This window comes from Ambystoma mexicanum, chromosome 12 (genome assembly GCF_040938575.1).
Source record: "Ambystoma mexicanum isolate Mex_15411 chromosome 12, UKY_AmexF1_1, whole genome shotgun sequence".
NCBI classification, from domain to species: domain Eukaryota; kingdom Metazoa; phylum Chordata; class Amphibia; order Caudata; family Ambystomatidae; genus Ambystoma; species Ambystoma mexicanum.
Window position 1 is genome coordinate 626,456,658 of NC_090936.1, and position 21,964 is coordinate 626,478,621.

Below are 21,964 nucleotides of genomic sequence, written 5' to 3' on the forward strand. Positions count from 1 at the left end.
CTTCCTCATGCTTAACAGCCTTTTGTACAGTGCAATAGAAACCCAGATTTATGTTTCCACTTACCCTCAGCAGTTTCAATCCATGTACAGTGATGAGAGCTGCTGGAGTAAACCGAAAAAAAAGACTAACCTGCACCTTGCACTGTTGATTCTATGTTAAACAGCACCACTACTTAGTCGACAATTAAACAAATGGAAATCGCTCATAAGAGCATCTGTTAAAGGCATTAGTAGTATGTTGCAGGTGATGACACCACGAATTGACCTGCTTTACTGGTCCAGCGGTCAAAATATCTTCCAGAGCGTATCGTCCTTAACATCAAATAACATGTCCCGGGTGTCAGGAGATATGATTTCCCAACCCCCGTTTACAGTCTCATACGCCAAGCTACAGCAATCAAACGCACCCAAGAGGAACCTCACTACACAAAGGCTACCATCAAATGCCATGTGCAGCTTCGTATGGTAAGGTTCTGACATCATAACTGATCCAGCTTTGCTTGCCCAGGTGCAGTCAAATACACCCATCTGTAGTTAGCCTATGCTCATGTATAACTTGTGTACTAGGTACAGCAATCATATGTTTAGGTGCAGCTCATAAGTCAAGTACAGCCTTGCAGGTAGCATTATGCTTATTTACTTGCATAGTGTTAGGCCATGTTGTATGCAGTACCCTTTGGGAGCACTACAACAACCCTGACTACAGGTAACAGGAAACCTAACCTTTGGTATAGGTATGTACTACACAGGTTGGTAGCATGTTGAGCAGCCAGACTGATCTCAAGAGGGGTCAATGTGAGCTGTAGGGGAGTTACACAGAGATTCACAGTGACAAGTATTCAAATAAACTCTAATACACAAGGTCTCTTGAATACATATTTATTAATTTGTCAGTTAGAGTAAGCCTTATTCAGAAAGGAACAATATAACAGTAACACTCAAATATACTTCACAAACACACTCTTAATATTTCTAAAGCAGTGACCACACTTTTGGGATGGCCCACAGACACAAACTACACCCTAAGGTGATTTCAGTAGCTAGGGTCCTGGGGACATTAATATATCACTGTTGCATTTAGAATCATTTAGGAGTAGGTCAAAGGAAAACGTTATTAGAACATACAAGTGACAACAAATATTCTTAAGCAGGCAAATACTTTCAGATCCCCCAATAAGAGTCATTCAAGAGAACAGGCTAAGCCAAAGTCAATGAGCAAAAGTCTAACTGAGCTGAAGTACTTCTTTGCAGGCAAGTAAGAAAAATCTTTGCACAATGTTTTAGAAGTCTTTGAAGAAAAAGAAGAATCAATGTAGGGCCACGAGCTGTTAGACTTGTGAGTAGTAGAAGATGCAAGCAACTGTACAGCAAGAGGTAAATTCTCTCAGACTTTTACAGTACCTTTGTATTGATGAAAAAAGGCAGCAGAAGTCTTCTGTCCCTGAACATCTCTGCAGATCTCACTGTTCCTGGGTCACAGTCGTGGGGACAAGAGGGAGGACTTCTGGTCTGTGTTACAGCTCCTCGCGTCTACCGCAAATAGCAACATCACGGTTCCTGACTTTCGAGATGGGCTTTCTTTGCTTCTGGGGCCTTGCACTCTTTTGAGGGGGCTCAGGCTCGGTCAGTCCTGCTTCCTTGGAGTCCGGAGGATCTTCCTGGAGCTCTTGGCCAGTTTACAAGCAACGCACACAATCTGCTGTTCCTCTCCCTGGCATTTCGGTTTCCAGCAGCAACACTGTGGAAAGTCAACCAGCTCCGAGAGAATGTCCAGGTGGCTTACTTTGGAGTTGATTGGTCCCACCAACTCAAGGGGAGAAGTCGCCCTTGCAGGGGCTTCTCCGTCGATACGAATTTGGAGTTTCAGCACAGGAACAGGGCTTCACCGGGCAAACCAATGGCCCAGGAGTTGCAGTAGGCGTCCTCTTCAAGTTCTTCTTCGGTTCCTTTGTCCAATGGTCGACTGTCTTCCAAGCCAAAAACCTTGCCTTTTATACAGTTCTCTCACATTCATTCCGGCCTAGCTGACTGTCACCCAGCAGGGAGGCTGTCCTTGCCGGACAGTCAGCCGGCCAATCACTGAAGTGTGCTTTTAGATCTCCTAGGAGACTAAACACAGGGAGTTTCGGGCACCTCCTTCACTTCCGCCCGCCCCAGACAACCTGGAGCCAGAGGCAGGCTTCACTCATGAATCCCGCCAAAGGCAAAGCAAACAAAGGGACCAAACCTGGTTTGGCGGGCAGAGTAAATCTCAAGAAGGACCTTTCCACAATGAAATGGCAAAAAAAGAAAAATGTTGACAAAAATCGCACCCTTGGGTGCTTTACTGCAGCTGCGAATGCAGCCTGTGGTAAATGCACACGACGATAGTTAAAAATAAACCACTGCCACCAGCCATTCATCGAGGAAAGGGCGACAAAAATGTTACATGAGAAGCTAGACCAAGGGGATACTAAGTAACCCCTACAGCACCCTATTGTAAGACAGTGTGTGCTGGGTCTAGAAAGTTACAAAGGTAAGCAAAGTCAGTTTCACTTTACTGCTCTGGGAAACTAGTTTATCCCAGAGAAGGTATTTAGACCTTTGGGTAATCTGAAAAGACTTCCCTGTGACACTGCACTGAAGGTGCTGTGTGACACAATGTAAAAGATTATGCCTATGGAGTTTGTCAGGCTCCATAACCAAAAGAAACCGTGTTTAAAATGACATTAAAATACATGAGAGAGTGGGAAAAAGAGTCTCACTCTCTCCAGGTAAAATCAAGTCCTCAAAATCCAACAAAGTTGCTGGAGGTCTTGAAGATGGAAGGAATTAGCATATTTCTGAGAATTCACCCTAACGCATAGCACAAAGCAAATTTCTACTAGCACTAAAAGAGGTCATAAGTAGTCCTCTAAGGCAGAGGGAAGGGTGGTGTGGGGAGAGGCATATGTCATGTGTAAAAAGAAGTCTAGCCTGCAAGTTCATCCATCTTGATTGGATAGCCAGGTATTTAAGCGTTTCCTAAATTGTAGCAGGGAGATGGCTTGATGAATGTAGCTGGGAAAGTGGTTCCATAAGATAGGGACCACTATGGAGAACCCTTTGGTGTGCTCAGCTGGTGTATCTGGAGATGGAAATATTTATTAAATGACCAGCCCAGACACTCCAATAACATTTCAGATTTTGCCATCGTAAGCCTAGTTACCCCACACTGCTTGCTCTTTTACTAAGTACAGACTCCAAAGGACTACATTTACCAGAATGCACTTTGCTCATTCAGCGCAAAAGTTCAAAGCAGTCCTCCATCACGCAGTACTGATAATGGGATAGGACTAAATGTCCCAGGACGCACTATTTCCCTCTCATTACTAATGTCACCACAGGCATTGATTGTCTCACTATATTTCCTGCCCATGACTATGACCCATATCAGATTTGCCTCCCCATAGGCCAGGGTCCGCAAACTTTGGCTACCCAGATGTTTTGTACTGCAGTTCCCATCAGACCTAGCAAGTATAGTCTTGCATGTGGGATCACAGTATTTGTAGTCCAAAACATGTGGCAAGCTGCAGGTTGCAAACCCAGGCCCTAGGCAAAGCCCTTCAAAAGGGCTTCATATCCCAGAATGCAATCTCTCATTCAGCTCAGTATAAAGGATTGGATTGTGTACTACAGGCCCCACAATGCACTCTTCCTCAGCATAAATGTTCCACCCAAGCAGCAGTTCTCCAAATCCAGTTTGCTTCACATAGCATAGGATTACATCAGAATACCTCGTCAATACTATGAACCAGTCTGCCTTTAATACAGATGCCTCAACAGGACTGCATGAGATAAGCGGCCCTTTGTCTCACAAACCAGATGCTGCCACTCCACCACCCCCACATAAAATACAAGACTACATGCTAGGAATTCAATTTAAAATGCTCTACATATCAACACCTAGAACATTTTTGCAAATGTACTCTCCCTTACAAAACACAGAAGTCACCAGAGGACCACGCACTCTACAATGTACTTCACATAGCTATGTACAAATAACTCCCATAGGAAAAAAAGAGCAGAGATTTTGACTTTTACCTGCGCATGTGGATAGCTAGTGGCAAGTGCTGCAAGGCCAAACCCACTCTGCATGCGTTGAAAGGGAGTTTAAAAATACAAAACTCAAAACATCCTGCACATTTGCTTTAAATATTTTCTTGGTAATGTTTTCAGCTCCTAAATGTAATGCATGCTACTGTTGCTTATGTCTTGTGGCTATCCATATATATTTAAAATCCAAGTAGACAAATTATGGTATAACCAGACTACCTAGAAGAAGAAAGAAAACGACAGGTAGTACCTGTGAATAATATGCCTTAGCGTGAAGATGCTTTTGAAATTGTAAACTGGGAGGTGGATATGGTCACCAGTCTTTGAGGACATGGGTTGTCAAACAGTGGGTGTGCAGGAAAGATTTGTAAAAATGTAATCCTATTCTCTGTGAAAACTTATTTTTGGTTATAGACAATATTGAGAAGGGTTAGATATCGCTCATATGGCAATATGAAGGCCCGGCAGGACTGGATCTAGTACCAATTCACAAACTAAGCATACATCTGGGCAATCTGGCCTTGCAACAGACCAAGATCATATGAGGATCCAGGAATTTCATTTAATGGAGATGAACAAGTTACTCCCTTACCTGGTAACTTCTTTCGATGGGATGGTCTGACGACGTATTCCATATCTATGACAGTAATCACCACAGCTGTGCTGCTTCGGAAAATCTTTCGGCGTCTGCGTCCTGCGTCGATGATGTCTGATACGCCGTCCTCGAGGGCCTCCGTCGAGCCGACGTCACCGGATGTTATAAGTAGGACGCACGACGCCCGTAGCCTCAGTTGTAGTTTTTTCCCAGAACGTGTGGCACCAATCTTCTGCCAGTAGGACCACAGAAAGCCTTGCGGAAATGTCAGCTGCAATCGCATAAAAAATTCTGTAGCGGGGAAGGCAGGGAGGGAGCGATACGGAATATGTCGTCGGACCATCCCATCGAAAGAACGTTACCAGGTAAGAGAGTAACTTGGTTCTTCGAGGGGATTGGGTCCTCCGACGTATTCCATATCTATGACAGACTCCCAAAGCAGTACCAACGTAAGGAGGTGGGAAAAGAATTTAGAATATACAAATTTAGAATGCCCAATCAAATTGCAGAGTAAAGGACCGCCTTGCCAAAGGCCATAACCTACCCATGGACAGAATCTAGGGAGTAGTGACGTACAAAAGTATGCACCGAAGCCCAAATGGCTGCATCACAGACGTTACGAATAGGAACACCCCTATGCAGGGCAGTAGAGGCAGCCATACCCCTAGTCGAATGGGCCCGTAAGCCTACAGGAGGGTCCTTACCCGCCAGGCGGTAACATTCAGAAATTGCCAAGATAATCCATCTAGACAAAGTCTGCTTAGTCACAGCTTGTCCCAAGCGCCTTCCAGCGTAACCAATAAAGAGCTGATCGTCCACTCTGACCCGGGACATGCGTGAAATGTAGAAACTTCAAGCTCTCCTAGGATCTAACCTATGGAGCCTCTCCTCGTCCTTACCAGGATGCAGAGGAGGATAAAATGCCGGAAGAACCTTCTGGCTTAAATGAAATTCCGACACCACCTTCGGAAGAAAGGAAGGACGAACTCGAAAGGACAACCCGGTCCTTATGAAACACAGTGAAGGGTGGCTTAACTGAAAGTGCCTGTAACTCACTCACTCTGCGAGCGAAAGTGACCGCAACTAAAAATACAGTTTTAAGGGTTGACAGCCTCAAAGGACAAGAATGTAAAGGCTCAAAAGGAGCACCCGTTAGAAACTTGAGAACAAGGTTCAAATCCTAACCGGGCACCTGGAAAGGTGACGGAGGGAACACATTAGTGAGCCCTTTCAGAAACTGAGAAATTAAAGGAATTTTAAAATAAGAACACTCCTCAGACGAGCCCTTAAATATGGACAGCGCCGCCAGGTAACCTTTAATGGTACCCACTTGCAACCCCCTGTGGGCTAAAGAAAGCAAAAAAGACAGAACTACAGTAATGTCAAATGAAAAAGGATCCAAATTCTGAACCCTGCACCAGTTGCAGAACTTACTCCAACGACAACGGTACAGGGACTTAGTTGTCGGCCGTCTGGCAGAAAGCAACACCTCCATCACGTCTTCAGGGATGTCCCGATCCTTATACCTCAACCTTTCAGAAGCCAAGCATGAAAGTTGAGGGATCTCACCTCTGGATGGCGAACCTAACCCCCCCCCCCTCCTCCCGTGAGAGCAGATCGTCTCGGTAGGGAAGACGACGTGGAGGGCAGATGGACATGTCGAGAAGGTCCGGGTACCACGTCCTCCTGGCCCATGCCGGAGCAATGAGGATCATCCGGGAACCGAACCTCCATAACCTCTGCAGCACTTGCAGGATGACAGGGACTGGAGGAAACACGTACAGCAGTGGGAATGACCACTCCACCACGAACACGTCTCCTAGGGCTCCTCTTGTAGGAAATTCCCGCGAGCAGAACCTTTTGCACTTCCAGTTGACACTGGAGGTGAAGAGAGCCACTTAAGGGGTCCCCCAAAGGGCAAAGATCTCCAGGAGAATCTCCTGAGCCAGCTCCCACTCAGAGATCGCATTCTGCCTGCTCAGAGCGTCCGTCGTCTCTTTTTCGCCTCCGGCCAGATGCACTGCTGAGATTGAAATTCCCTGCTGGATGACCCATAACCAGAGTTGCATCGCCTCCCTGCACAGAGGAAGTGACCCTGCCCCCCCCCCCCTTTTTTGTTGAGCTAGTGCATGGCCACTGTGTTGTCCGTCAGAATCAGGACACTCTTTCCTCGCACAGTCGGCAGAAAAGCCTTCAGGGCAAGCCTGACGGCCCTCAGCTCCAACAGATTGATATGGAGTCTGGACTCCAACGGAGACCAACGACCGCTGACTGTCAGCTCGTTGGCATGAGCTCCCCATCCCGTGAGGGACGCATCCGTCACGATCACCACCTCTGGCCAGGGCAGCCAAAACGGAGCCCCGCTCATCAGATTGCCTTCGACAGCCCACCACAGAAGGTCCTGGGCGACCAAGGGCAGCACCTGAACGAGGTCCGACATCCTGCCAGAGGACTGTGACCACTGGAGCTTGAGAGCCCATTGCAAAGATCTCTGGCACCAGAAGAATGCAGGATGCCATGAGGCCGAGCAACCTCAAGAACTCGAACGCTGGGAGACTCTGGGCATGTTGAAACTTGTGCACCATCTGCTGAATGTGGCGAGCCCTCACCTGGGGAGGAAAACACTGCCCCAGGGACGTGTCGAGAACTGCTCCAATGTACTGGAGCCGCTGAGTTGGCGTCAAGTGAGATTTCTTTAAGTTGAGGGAGAAGCCCAGCTTGTGAAGGGAGTGGCAGGTGACTGACAGATGATCCAGGACTTGGTCGGGAGAGCGCGCTCTGATCAACCAATCGTCCAGGTAGGGGTAGACGTGAATCCCCTCTTTCCTGAGATACGCTGCCACCACCACCATGAGCTTGGTGAAAACCCTCAGGGCAGAGGTCAATCCGAACGGCAGGACCCGAAACTGAAAGTGTGAGTCGCCAACCACGAACCTCAGGTACTTCTTGTGCTTGGGATGGATCGGCACATGAAAATAAGCGTCCTTGAGGTCGAGAGACACCAACCAGTCCTGAAGTTGAAGGGCCTGGAAGACTTTAGAAAGAGTAACCATCTTGAACTTGTCCTTCCTGAGGAGCTTGTTCAAACCACGTAAGTCCATGATGGGTCCCAATCCTCAGTCTTTCTTCGAAATCAAAAAATAAGGTGAATACCATCCCTTGTTCCTCTCCGCTACAGGCACCAGTTCCATAGCGCATTTCTCCCACAGGGATTGAATTCCCTGCGCAAGGAGCGGATCCGGACTCTTCAAAGAGAGGTTCCCTGTGGATTGTTGTGAGGCCTCTGCCGGAAAGGAAGACAGTAGCCGTGGGCTATGATCTCCAGAACCCACACATCTCAAGTAATGACACGCCATTCTACAAGATGCTGCACCAGCCTTCCCCCAACCGGAGAAGCATGGGCCTCATGACTGAGCTGAAGCGGCTGTGGCAGTGCCTGAGGGCAAAGAGGCAACTGCTCGCGCAGCCTTGGCACCTCGAGTACCTTGTTTTCCACCTCTGGCACTCCTACAGTTGCCCCTTTGACTAGCAGCTCCTCTCGATTTACTAAAGGACGAGTAATATTGAAAGGAACCTCCCCTCCATTGCTGTCCCCTAGGACGAAAAGGCGGAGGTTGGCCGACTGCAGCGCCCAACGACTTTGCTGCAGCCTTGGAGGTCTGCACCCTCAAAACTCTGGTCAGCCTTGCTGCCAAAAAGATGTTCACCATCAAAGGGCATGTTGAGGAGGCGGGTCTGCACATCAGGAGCAAAACCCGACTTCCGCAACCACGCAAACCTGCGTATTACTGTGCTCGCCGTCATGGACCGGCTGACGCAATCGACCATGTCCAGACCCGACTGAACGGATTCACACATGGCATCCTTGCCATCCTGCACGATAGCAAGGAAACCATCCTGTTCCTCCCCTTCGGGAATATGATCAGCTGCTAGAGAAATACAGTTCCACAGAGTGTGCATCAAACGAGACAAGGCACAAACGGAGTTGGCAGCCTGAAGCGCCATACCCCCAGAAGAAAATACCTTCTTTGCCCAGCCGTCAAAACGTTTGTCGTCCCTATCAGGAGGGATGGTAGGGTGCGACGCCTGCTTTGCGGGGGCCGTAGCCGCCTGCACTACCAACCTTTCCGGAGTGGGGTGCGTGGTCAAGTAGCAGGGGTCGCCACTGGCTGGGCGATATTTCTTCGGCAAGGACTTTCTCAAAGCCGGAGCCACCCTTCTCTGCAAGGCCATGTGGAATGGCAGCACCGGGTCAGTTGGTGGACCATGGTCCAGGATATCAGTCAGGTCATCCTGCTGAAAATCCCCAGGGGGGGCAGACCACCCCAGGTAATCCGTGACCCTCGACACCATGCGTGCCAGGCTCAGGCCTACCAAATTCCACCTCTGGAGAGGTGTCGAGCCCACTGGCATCATGCAATGACTGGCGCAGGTGCTCAAGCTGGCTATGACCAGAAACAAGGTCATCAGGGACCTCTGCAGGAACCACACCTTCCTCAGACCCCTCCTCCACCTCAGAAATCTAATCCAGAGGCTGGAAAGAGGGAACCGAAAAAGGAACAAAGACATGTTTTGCCTTAGCCAGAGCTTTTCTAGGGGGTTCCCCCGTACCACAAGGCATCCCCGACAAAACCGCCTCGAAAGGCGTTGAGGGCGTTGATGCAATCGGGGTCGAGTGCAGCGCCGACAGCTTCGACATCGTCTACACAGGCCTCGAGGGCAGAGCCCCGAGCGTCTCTCTCGACAGCCCGGGCAACGATGGCGTCGATGACTTCCTCGGTGGTGGGGCCTCAAGAGAGTCCGTCGACGACCTCGACGTCGATGTCTTCCTCTAAGACTTCACAGGTTCACACGGTCTCGAGGGCGTCGAGGACCTGGACCTGGAATGGGCATGTTTAGAACGACCATCCTTGTCCGACCGGGTACTCGAAGGCGCCCGGTGGTCGCGACGACTGCTCCAGCCCAAAGGCGGACGAGCGGCGTCTCTAGCACGGCCACGACCGGAGTCCTCAGACGGCGCAGACAGACCGGAGCCCTGCGATTGAAAAATCACCAACATCTCCTTTCGGAAGGAATCCCATTCCTCAGGAGTGGAATTTTTGTTGGGACAAGCAACCCGCCGACTGGCAGAGTCCTCGGAAGAGGATGGGGAAGGCGACCGGTGACAGCGCTTCCTGGAGTGCTTCTTCGAGGCACAGTTATGGCGGGACCGACTCCCAGACCGAGAACCCCCGGACTCCCGACAACGATGCGGAGAGTCGCCCCTCGAATCATCTGTCGAAAGACCAGTGGAACGCGACTTCCGGGGCTTGGCCACCTTACCGACCGACAGCTTCTTCTTACGCTCCCGCAAGGCCTTTGATGTGAGCGATTGGCAGTCGACACAGTCGTCCGTATCATGGTCCTCCTAGAGGCACCAGAGACAAGCGGCGTGCGTATCCATCAGCGACATCTTGGACCCGCACACCCGACACTTCTTAAACACGCACCGCGGGGTGGAAGAAGCCAAAGACGACATATTCGATAGCAATGAAGAAACAGGTTTGAAGGACCGAAAGAACAGGATTCAGTAGAATCGAGGCACGCCGAGATCTCCGAAGCGAACACGTTCGCGGAAAAAACAGAACTGTGGCTATGGGCGTCGTGCATCCTACTTACAACATCCGGTGACGTCGGCTCGACGGAGGCCCTCGAGGATGGCGTATTGACGTCATCAACGCAGAAAGATTTTCCGAAGAAGCACAGCTGTAGTGATTACTGACAGATATCGAATACGTCGGCGGACCCAATCCCCTCGAAATATAGAATACTGGAGAATATCTGTAGAAGAAATAAGTATTCAACAAATCTAAAATGCATACAGTACAAATTGAAATAAGTTGAATGATTTAGGTATCTTTAAGAACTACCAAGAAATTAAGTTTCCTTATGGATTATGCATTAATAAAGGGACTGTTAAGAATAAAAAGGTAAAATAAATAAGTTTACTCACTTTGTAGCACCATCATCGTAAGTTGCCATGAACACAATAGTTCCTTCTTTTATGTTCTTCGTAAACTCAATAAAGGGTGCTACATCTATAAGGAGAGAGTGTAAATATTAAGTAATAAGACAAGAAATATAGCACCAGTCTAAACACCCTACGGGGCAACAACACTAAAGTAATTCTGCGACTGTCTGCCCAGCCTGGCTTTTAGGGTGCGAGATGTGGTGACCAAAAGGGCCAGGTACCACCACCTAATACTTGATGGGTAGGATTTCCTGGTCTATCCCACTCTTCCTTCACAGCACGGCAGGCACTTATCAAGATGCAACATAAAAAAAGAACATTGCTAATTTCCGAGGTTAGGTGCTGTTATGTGCTTCCCCTTCCAAAAGAACCCAAAACTAGTCCAGATTCTGGTGGAGTAAAGTCAAATCAGGGTCTCTGATCTGTGGAAAGACAGCAGAATCATACATGCTGCTTCTTGGGACTGGGAGCCGCGAGTTTGAGCAGAATGAAGCAATCACAGACTTCAGCAGGTTGAGGCTTGCATATATAGCAAAGTGTATGTTTAAACAAATAGGAGATTAGAACTCTTGTAGCTGCTACAGTGGCCCATCTGCATCCACAGTGGAGCTAAGATGACAGGTAGCCGCCTTAAAAGCTTAGGCCATAGACCCAGGACTGGCAGTACTGCTGAAGTGACCTAGAGACTGCAAGCATGCCTAACCAACCCCTGAGAAGAAAACCAAACTACAGTCACCAGTGCAGAGGGGGTGGACAGCAGTCCCTGGGGGCAGGGCAAGAGCCCTTTATAGAGAGCATGGGCCTGAATAAAAGGGTGAAGGATCTTGAAAAATTTGAAGGTGTAGAGAAGGAGCATGTTAGAGACGAGAATAGGTGACTGGCTTGGCAGGCCCTACCTGACCCAACCACTCCCTCCAGTGCCACCTTATAATGTCATGTTGTATATTCTTACAGTAATCTTTAGTTGGAAGAATGTGCCCCTATGTTGATGTTACCTTTGTAAGTTATGTTTCTTACATATGTTTTGTTCCTGGTCTATGCCCCACTTTGTTGACACCGTCAAACTGGCATATCACCGGTTCTCATGCTTGTGTTATTGTGCACGCAACCTTCTGGGGAATGCTGCCATCTGTAAACAGGTTATTGTAAGCTAAATTCTGATCGAAATTGACATCCTTGTTCTTCAAATAAACACATTTTGTAAAAAAATAAAGAGGCTGGAAAGGAGGAGATTGGGTGAAAGAGAGAAGGAGGTTTTCAGCAGACGCTAGCAGGTGACCTGGAGGTTGGGAATAAGGGAAGAGGGTACAGGTGATGACAAAAGGGTAGGAGGAGAGAGAACATGAGGATGTGGTGATACAAATGGAGGGAATAGGAGAAGAAAGGGGGGTGAGCAAAACAAAAATGGGGGACAAGGGGCGTGAGCAAAGCTGGTGAGGAGGGGGTGTGTGAGCAAAGCAGAGGAGGGGACATGAGGAGAAGGGGGCCTGAGCAGAGGAGGAGGGCGCATGAGCAGAGGAGGAGGAGGAGGGGGGGCGTGAGCAAAGCAGAGGACCGGGTTGTGGGGGCGTGAGCAAAGCAGAGGACCGGGTTGTGGGGGGTGTGAGCAAAGCAGAGGACCGGGTTGTGGGGGGCGTGAGCAAAGCAGAGGAGGGGGTGCGAGTGTTGGGGAGAATTCTCAGAAATGTGCTAATTCCCTCCACCTTAGAGACCCCGAGCAACTTTGCTGGATTTTGAGGACTTGGATTTTTTTTAAGCTGGAGAGATTGTGACCCCTTTCCCCCCCACTCTTGTGTATTTTAATGTGATTTTGTACACAGTTTTGGAGTCTGACAAACTCCATAGACGAACAAGTTACTTACCAACTGGTAACGTTCTTTCGACTGGATGTTCCTCCAACGTATTAATGTAATGTCCACAGCTGTGCACTTCGGAAACTTTTTCGGCAGAGGGCGTCCTGCGTCGGGTCGATGTCCCTCGAAGGCCTCCGTCGAGGGTGACGTCACCGGATGTTATAAATAGGACGCACGTCTCCCGTAGCCTCAGTTTAAGTTTTTTCCCCCAGAACGTATGGCAGCAGTCTCATGCCCGCTTGACTGCACTTAGCCTTGCGGAAATGGAAGCTGCAATCACATAGGAAATTCACCTGAGGGGCAGGCTAGGAGGGCAATGTGGAATACGTTGGAGGAACATCCAGTCGAAGGAACGTTACCAGTTGGTAAGTAACTTATTCTTCGAATGGATTGTGTCCTCCAACATATTCCACATCTTTGACAGACTCCCAAAGCAGTACCAGTAAATGGAGGAGGGAAAAGAATTTAGTGTACCCAATTAGATTGCGGAAGAACCGCCTTCCCAAAGGCCATATCCTGACCATGGATTGTATCCAGGGAATAATGTTTAAGAAAGGTGTGGATTGAAGCCCATGTAGCGACATCACAAATATTCCTAATATGAACACCCCGTTGGAGGGCGGTGGAAGTAGCCACGCCCTTAGTGGAATGAGCTTGCAACCCTTCAGGAGGGTCCTTACCCGCCAATCGGTAACACTCCATAATGTTGAGGATAATCCACCTGGACAAGGTCTGTTTGGTAACAGCCTGGCCCAATCGGTGTCCAGCATATCCCAAAAAGAGTTGATCGTCCACTCTGACCCTAGCCATCCTAGAAATGTAAAAGCTCAGAGCTCTCCTAGGATCCAACCGATGGAGTCCCTCCTCTTCCTCACCAGGATGAGGAGGAGGGTAGAAAGATGGAAGAACCACCTTTTGACTCAAATTATATTCAGATACTACCTTAGGTAGAAAAGAGGGACATACAGTACAATCCTGTCCTTGTGAAACACAGTAAAGGGTGGCTTAGATGAAAGTGTCTGCAATTCACTCACTATGCGAGCGGAAGTAACCGCAACCAAGAACACAGTCTTGAAGGACAGTAATCTCAAAAGGACAAGAGTGCAACGGTTCAAACGGATCACCCATGACAGACAGCGCCGCCAGGTAGTCTTTAAATGGTACCCACTTGAAGGCCTCTGTGCACCAAAGAAGGAACAAGTTACTTACCTGTAACTGTTGTTCTCCAGCATGGGTCTGGCATGGATTCACATGCTCATGAATATTCCCCGTCGGCAGGCCGGGAATCCTTGGTAAATAAAAAATCAGTATCAGTTTTGTTTCTGATCTGTCTTTCTTAGTAGTAACCAATCACTGGTCTCTGGGTCATACTGCCCCCAGCCAATGACTCCTTCTCCCTAAGCCCCGCCTCTGGCAGCCATCCTCAGATTTGGTAGCACGTAAAGTGGCAGTATGACCAAGTGAAGAGCCGCAGAGGGGTAGGCGGGAGGGTTCGCATGTGAATCCATGCCAGACCTATGCTGGAGAACAACAGTTACAGGTAAGTAACTTGTTCCTTCTCCAGCATGGGGTCTGGCATGGATTCACATGCTCATGAATAAGAGAATACATAGCAGTACACACATGCACAACCACGGGAGGTGGCAACAGGCTCAACATTAAGCAATACAACAACTCAACATTAAGCATCTCTTACCTCCTCACCAGGCTCATCTTAGGCGAACAGGTTGCGCAGCACTGCTTGGCCGACCCTGGACTCCTCCCTGGAGTCCCGATCGACGCAGTAGAATCTTGTGAAGGTGTGCGTCGACCTCCACGTCGCAGCGCTGCAGATGTCCAGCAGGGGCACACCAGACAGTAACGCCGTGGTAGCAGCGATCGCTCTGGTCGAATGGGCTCTCGGACGGCCGGGCAGCGGTCGGTTTGCCAACCGGTGACAGTGCATGATGCAGCCGGAGAGCCATCTGGAAATGGAAGTCTTCGAGAGAGCCTTCCCTTGATTCACAGTCCCAAAGTTCACAAACAGCTTTGACGTCTTCCGAAAATTCTTCGTGTGGTCCACGTAGAACTTCAGCGCTCTAGCTACATCCAGCGAGTGCAAAGTCCTCTCGGCCGGCGACGAAGGCGACGGGAAGAAAACTGGCAACACCAAGGGCTCGTTGAGGTGGAAGTCCGATGGCACCTTGGGCATAAAGGAGGGGTGCGTCCTCAGCACCACCCTCGTGTCATGAAAAGTCAAGTATGGAGGCTTGCAAGATAGGGCCTGGATCTCTCCCACTCGCCGTGCAGAGGTGATGGCCACGAGGAAAGCTGTCTTCCATGACAGGAACTTCAAAGGCGCCGAATGCATAGGCTCGAATGGGGCCCCAATGAGCCTGGTCAGCACCACATTAAGCTCCCACGCCGGCGCAGGAGCCTTCACCGGCGGGAATGGATCGTAATAGTCCCTTCATGAATTCTTTCACCAGGTGATGAGACCACAAGGACGCCTGACCCGTAGTCCTCGTATATCGGGAGATTGCAGCCAGATGTATTTTGATGGAGGCGTGAGCCAGTCCAGCTTTGGCCAGCGACAGTAGGTACGGCAGTACTTGAGGGGCCGTAATCCGCAAAGGGTTAATCTTCTGTGCACGGCACCAGACAGAGAACCTCTTCCATTTATGTCCGTATCACTTGAGCGTTGAGGACGCCCTGGCCTTTGCAAGAACCTCTCTGCAGTCGGCCGGGATGTCGTACCCTCCAAACTCTAGTGCTGCAGGAGCCAGGCCTGCAAGTTCAGCGACTCCGGGTTGTGGTGAAGAATGGCGCCTCTTTCTCTGAAGAGAAGGTCTGCGTCCGTCAGCAGCTTGACTGGTGTGGACGTTGACAAGTCCAGAAGGTCCGGGAACCAGATCTGTCTCGGCCACGCCGGTGCGACGAGGATCATCCTGCACCGGGACCTCTTGAGCTGGTTGATGAGCCGGAGCAGCAACGGCAGCGGAGGCAATGCATAAAGAAATAGGCCGTCCCAGGGGAACGAGAAAGCATTGCCCATGCTCCTCGGCTGGGGGAACCTGCTGGCGAACCTCTGACACTTGGAATTCGTCGCCGTCGCGAAGAGATCGATTTGGGGTTCGCCCCATCGTCGGAAGAGTCGATCCACTTGATCCTGGCGTAGTCCCCACTCATGGCACGAGCGCAGCTCCCTGCTGAGTGAGTCGGCGATCGTGTTTTTTTATTCCTGCCAGATGAAGAGGCACCAGAAACATCCCTTGGGCGACGGCCCAATGCCACAGATCCTGGGCTTCCTTGGATAGGGCCGGGGACCTGGTTCCGCCCTGCTTCCGGATGTAGAACATCGTGGTGGTGTTGTCGGTGAAGATCCTCACCACCTTGCCCTTGATGTACGGAAGAAAAGACCCGCGGGCCCAGAACACTGCGCGGAGCTCCAAGATATTGATGTGGAGTGACTTCTCCTCCGGGAGCCAAAGGCCTCTCGCGTGAAGATCTCCGGAGTGCGCTCCTCAACCTTCCAGGGAGGCGTCCGTCGTCACCGTCACCTGGTGAGCTGGGGTCTGAAAGTCCGTGCCCGCCGATACATGGGAGCGGGTACCCCATCACCGGATCGCCTGACGGAACGTCTCGTTGAGGGATCCTGTCCTCGAAGCTGCCCATCGACTGGACCCAGCGGGCGTCGAGGAACTCTTGTAAGGGGCGCATCCGAAGCCTGCAAAGGCGCACCAGATAAATGCAGGAGGACATCATCCCGAAGAGGGACTTGATAGATCTTACCCTGGCCATGTCCGTGGCCAGCAGATGCTGCACCTTGCCCAGAATGGTCCTGGTCCTTTCCTCCGACGGCGAGGCCAGCTGCGCCACTGTGTCGAGCTTGGCTCCCAGAAACAGGGCGACTTGCGACGGAACCTGGTGGGATTTTGGAAAGTTGATGGAGAATCCCAGGTCCGTGAGCAGCTGGACGGTCTTCGCAGTATGCTCCACGGCGAGCTCCCTTGTCCTTGCTCGGATGAGTCAGTCGTCCAGGTAGGGGTAGACGTGGATCCCCTGTAGGCGCAGCCGCGCCGCCACCGGTGCGAGGCACTTGGTGAACACCCTGGGTGCCGACTTCAATCTGAACGGGAGGGCCTTGAACTGGTAGTGCCGCCCTTGGACCACGAACCTGAGGAACTTTCGGTGTCTTTTTAGAATGGGGATGTGGACGTACGCATCCTCCAAGTCCAGCACGTGCTGGAGGGTGACCATCCGGAACTTCTGTGCCTTGATGTACTTGTTCAGTCGTCGCAGGTCCAGGGATGGGGCGCCATCCTCTGGTCTTCTTTTTTACGAGGAAATACCTTGAGTAAACTCCAGAGCCCCAAAGCCTCTTTGGGACGAGCTCGATGGCACCCTTCTTGAGCATCGCCCTTACTTCCAACAGTAGTTGAGGGACGTGATTTTCCTTCCTGGCCACAGGTGGAACGCAAGGGCACTTCTGAAACTCGAGGGCGTGCCCTTGGGCCAGGGCGTCCAGCACCCAACGGTCGGTGGAGATGGACTCCCACACGCTGACAAACCTCGCCAGCCGGCCTCCCACCGGGGTGCTTCGGCGGGGGCCCGACCCCACGGTCGGTTCAATCTTGTTTGGAGGCCGCCTTGCCTCCTTGACCTCCCTGTCAATGACGGGCACCACCTGATTTGCCGCGTCCCCTTTAGGCTTCCTGGGGCGAAGATCTTGCCGCTTGGCGGTACGTGGAGGAGCCACTGCCAGATCCCTTGGAGGCACCTTGTCTACCTCCGGAGCTCCGAAAGGACGGCCGTCGTTGTTGGAGCACTCCCAGTGCCCAGGCAGTCTCTGTCTGTCTTGATGGCCTGAAGGGACTCATCAACTACCTTCCCAAACAGGTTGTTCCCGTCGAAGAGCATGTCCAAAACCTTGGTTTGTACGTCCTGGCGGAAATCCGTGGCCTTGAGCCATCCTCGTCGTCTCAAGCAAACGGTGTTGCCCAACTGACGGAAACCGGTGTCGGCGATGTCCGTTGCCACCGTGATGGCGTGGTCTGAAGCAATCTCGCCTTCCTGTAGGATTTCAAGGGCCTCAGCCCTTTTGGCGTCCGGAAAGAAGTCCAACAGAGGGGCAATTTTGAACCACAACTCGCTATCGTAGCGGGCTACGATAGCCAGGGCGTTGGCCGCCTTGATAGTCGTTGTTGCGGATGAGATGATCCGTCGTCCCACCGTGTCCAGCTTCCTGCCCTCGCCGTCCGGCGGGGAAGTTGATGTCGAGGCCGATGCCCCCCCCAGCTTTCTTCTTTGCCGCCGCCGAGACGACCGAATCCGGGGTAGGTTGCGCCCGAAGGCACATGGGGGCAGGGTCGGGGACCCGGTACTACTTCTCGTACCGGTCCCTCTTTGCCGGCGCCGTGGCAGGGTTCTTGAGGGGGGCGAGCCCCTCATCCCAGATATCTTCAAGAAGTGGTACGGCGAGGACCGTCTTCCTTTTAGCCTTGCGCCGTTGGTAAAGGAACCCTTCCTTCTCTTCTGGGCAGAGCTGGAAGAGCTTTGATACCCTGGAAATCATGGCATGAAAGGATCCAATCTCGTCGGGCGGGGACGCCCGAGCAGGGGGTGACGGGGGACACATCCCGTCGTCGCCTCAGTCGTCATCTGTACCTGTCGTAGCCGTGTCCGTGCCTGTATCATCCCCGTGGGTAGTAGACCGGGGGGAAGGCAGAGCAGGCCTCAGAGGTGGGAGAGGTGGCATAGGATGCGTCGTCCTCTTATGCGGTGGACTTTACGAAGGTCCTGGCTCCGGTTCCCCCGTCGGGTCTGGCTCAGGTACCTCCTTCGGGGGAAGGGGCAACCTTGTCCTTATCTCTGAGCAGATGGACTGAATCGCTGACAAAATGGCCGCCGAAGTGTCCTGCGGCGCCGGAAACTACGGGCGCGAGGGCTCTTGAGGAGCCTCGTCGGCGACACCGTTGCTCTCGTTGTCGCCCTAGTCAGGATCCCTCCCGATGGCCTGGGCCTCTTCCACGACTTCGATGAGCTCTTCTTCAGAGGTCGTGTCCGTATCCACGATGGCCACCAGCCCCTCCCTCACCTTTTCCAACGCGGACTTCGTGGGGGTCTTCTCAATGGGCCTGAAAGACGACTCCCTGCGCGGTGGCAGGGAGACTCTGGGTCCTGAAGGCGCCTCCACTGGGGTAGCCTCCACAGGCTGAGCCAGGGCCGCGGCGACATCCTCAATCGAGGTCTTAGCAGGGTGAACTAAGGCCATCGTCACCTTCTGTACGCCTGGGGCCTTCACCTTGGGGGGAGGGTCCGAGCCTCGCTCCCCCTCTGCCAGAATCTTCGAGATCGACCGGGGCCTCTCCAGAAGCTTCGCCGGGTTCTTGGACTTCCTCTTACCCGAGCCAGAGTGTTGGCTCGTGGTTGATGGCGCCAGGGAGGATGCGCCCTGCCTGGCAGCCAAGGAGCCTGACCGTTCGGCGCTCCCGGTGCCCGCGGACTCGCAGTGCTTAGCCTTTTGTTGGGCCCCCGTCAACGGGGCGCCCTCACAGGACTTAGAAGACCGCTCGGACTTCTTTTTCTTCTTCTCGCCTGACGGGCTCTTCCCTTCCTGCCAGTTGGCGAGACGGAGGTGGCGATCCTTCATGGTCCGTTCCGACATGTTCCCACAAAACGCACAGTCCTTCTCTGTGTGCGTCTTGTCCTCATGGAGACAGAGGCATAACGAATGCTCGTCCTCCTTGAAAACATTCTGAAGCTGGCATCCAGGGCAGGTCCTGAACAGCTTCCCGGGCGTCGAGCTCCTTTCTCCTGGGCCATGTCCGGGGTAGGCCTCGGAACTTCTGGAATCCTCCAAAAGCATAACTCGACAAAATCTCCACCCTTGAGGGTTGTAGAAAACTCCGAAACGGATCCCCGTTGATCGGATGTAGAAAGGGTGGAGCTTGAGGCTCTATTTAACCGAAAAATGAGAAAAATCTTCTGAAAAAAGCGCGAAAACGCAGCAAAAGCTTGCGACCTAAAGCACGAGGACGCCCAACACTTGAACGTGCGGTAAAAATCTGAGGTTGGCCGCCAGAGGCGGGGCTTAGGGAGAGGGCAGTCATTGGCTGGGGGCAGTATGACCCAGAGACCAGTGATTGGTTACTACTAAGAAAGATAGATCAGAAACTAAACTGATACTGATTTTTTTTTCTATACCGAGGATTCCCGGCCTGACGACGGGGAATATTCATGAGCATTTGAATCCATGCCAGACCCCATGCTGGAGAATAAAACAGTTTCCGGCACTTAAGAGTTCAGAGCAAGGGGAGAAAGGCAGGTTATACTGTAGAGCCAAAGTTCATAGGCCAGGCCCACTTTAAATGGAGCAAAACGAAATGTGCCCAGGATCACACGGTTTAAAGTGCACTGAAAGTCTTTGCAGAGTGTTCAAAAGAGGTTGGGGTGGGTCAAAAGATATAGTTAGAGGTCTGGAGCCAACCCAGTACAGAAGCCAAGGATTTAAGGGTCACCTTTAGCAATCTGTAGAAAGGGAGGCCAGGTAGGAAACAGTACCTTAAAGAGAAAAGAAGCTCCAGCGGGGGCAGTTGTTCCTGGCAGTGGTTGCAGTTCATCGTTCCGACCAGGGGAAGAGAGGATCTCGTCGAGGAGGAAACTTGGAGTCGTTACACTGCACAGGGATGAAACCAGCTGTGGAGTTCCCGATTAAAAGGAGCGGTCCTTTTATTCACGGTCAAAAGTGGCGAGCTTGGCCATCCGGCCGCCAGAGTTCTTGGCACGGGTGATTCGACCAAGGGCCGTCTTTGGAAGGCGAAAAGGATGAACTGGCTGGTCCCACCAGCTCAGAGGAAGAAGACTCGTCCAGCAGAAGATCTTCTCTTGTCGTCGGGAAAGTGGTGAGGTATCTGCAGCAGGGCTTCACCGGTGGTGTCGTCGTTGCAGATGGCTCAGCTTCGTCCCTCTTCGGATTCTTAGGTCCTGTGGCGACTTCTGAAGTTCCAGTCCCAAAGGCCCTGCTTTTATGCAGAAAAACCCCCATTCACCAGCCTAGCTGTCAATCACACATTGATTTAATATTAAATAAATAAACCAGCGGAATCTTTAACATTGCACCAAAAAGTGGTGCGTTGAAAATGAATGGGAAAATCCCATAGAGAATATTCCGGTGGAATATTTTTCGCGTGGTAACCACTGCCACCAGCCAGAAACTCGACGAGGGGGGACGGGACAGTGCCCCCTCAAAAACAGACCCATGGGCAATCAAATTACCCCTTACCAGTACTTCCACAATATGATGGTTTGTACTGGTTCTGTTCACAATTTTGGACTAGTAAAGCCAATGGTGACTTTACATGCCCTGGGAGACAGTAGTCAGTCCCAGGGTATGGAGTCTATGTTTGGGGGTCACTGTGACACCCCTGTGGAACTGCACTGAGGGTGCTGTGTACCACACATACAGAAAAACAGATCATACCCTATGGAGTAAAAAGGAACCCCATAAGTCAAAGAAATACCTCAAATCATGCCTAAGAGTGGGAGTAAAAGAGTCTCACTCTTAGCAGGAGAAAAAAACAAACCCCAAAAATCCAGCAAAGCTGCTGGGGGACTCACTAGGTTTGGAAAATTAGCCTTATAAAGAGAATTCTCTCTAACACCAGGGACACCAACCAATCCTGAAGTTGAAGGGCTTGGAGGACTTGAGAAAGAGTGACCATCTTCAACCAACACAAGTCCATGATGGGTCTCAATCCTCCGTCTTTCTTTGGGATCCAAAAATAAGGGGAATACCATCCCTTGTTCCTCCCCGCTGCAGGCACCAGTTCTATGGCGCCTTTCTCCAGCAGGGACAAGATTTCCTGCGCAAGGAGCGGATCCAGAAGCTTCAAAGAGTTTCCCCGGTGGATTGTCGTGAGGCCGCTGAAAGAAGGGAAGGCAGTAGCCATGGGCTATGGTATACAGAACCCACGCATCTGAAGTAATGGCTCGCCACTCTTCGAGATGCTGAGACAGTATGCCCCACAACCGGCGAACCATGGGACATGGCTTCATGACTGTTTGGAAGTGCCTAAAGGCAAAGAGGCAGCTGCCTGAGCGGCTTTTGCACCACGATTTCCCAGACCACTACGGGTACTTTTTCGCTGGCTCCTTTGACTGGCGGCCCCTCCCGTTCTACCAAAGCAGGAGTAGTAACGAAAATAACCTCCCCTCCATTGCTGTCCCCTAGGGCGAAAAGGCGGAGGTTGACACACTGCGGCGCTTTAAGATTTTGCCGCAGCTTTTGAGGTCTGCAACCTCTCAAGGCTCTCGTCAGCCTTGCTGCCAAACAAATGTGCGCCATCAAAGGGCATGTTCAGAAGATGGGCCTGCACATCCGGAGCAAACCCGGACTTCCGCAATCACGCAAATCTGCGTATAATGGTGCTCGCAGCCATGGATCGGCTAACA

The 21,964-nt window shown here is 51.3% G+C and overlaps 1 protein-coding gene across 3 annotated transcripts in view; it reads right to left on the reverse strand.

The window, feature by feature from the left end:
* The window catches only part of FAM3C (FAM3 metabolism regulating signaling molecule C), a 655,720-nt gene that overhangs the window by 59,060 nt on the left and 574,696 nt on the right, over positions 1-21,964 (reverse strand). For all 3 annotated transcript variants that reach the window (XM_069629081.1, XM_069629083.1, XM_069629082.1), the window contains exon 8: positions 10,662-10,746. In XM_069629081.1, coding sequence (XP_069485182.1) covers positions 10,662-10,746 — 85 coding nt within the window. The remainder of the gene's footprint in view (positions 1-10,661; positions 10,747-21,964) is intronic.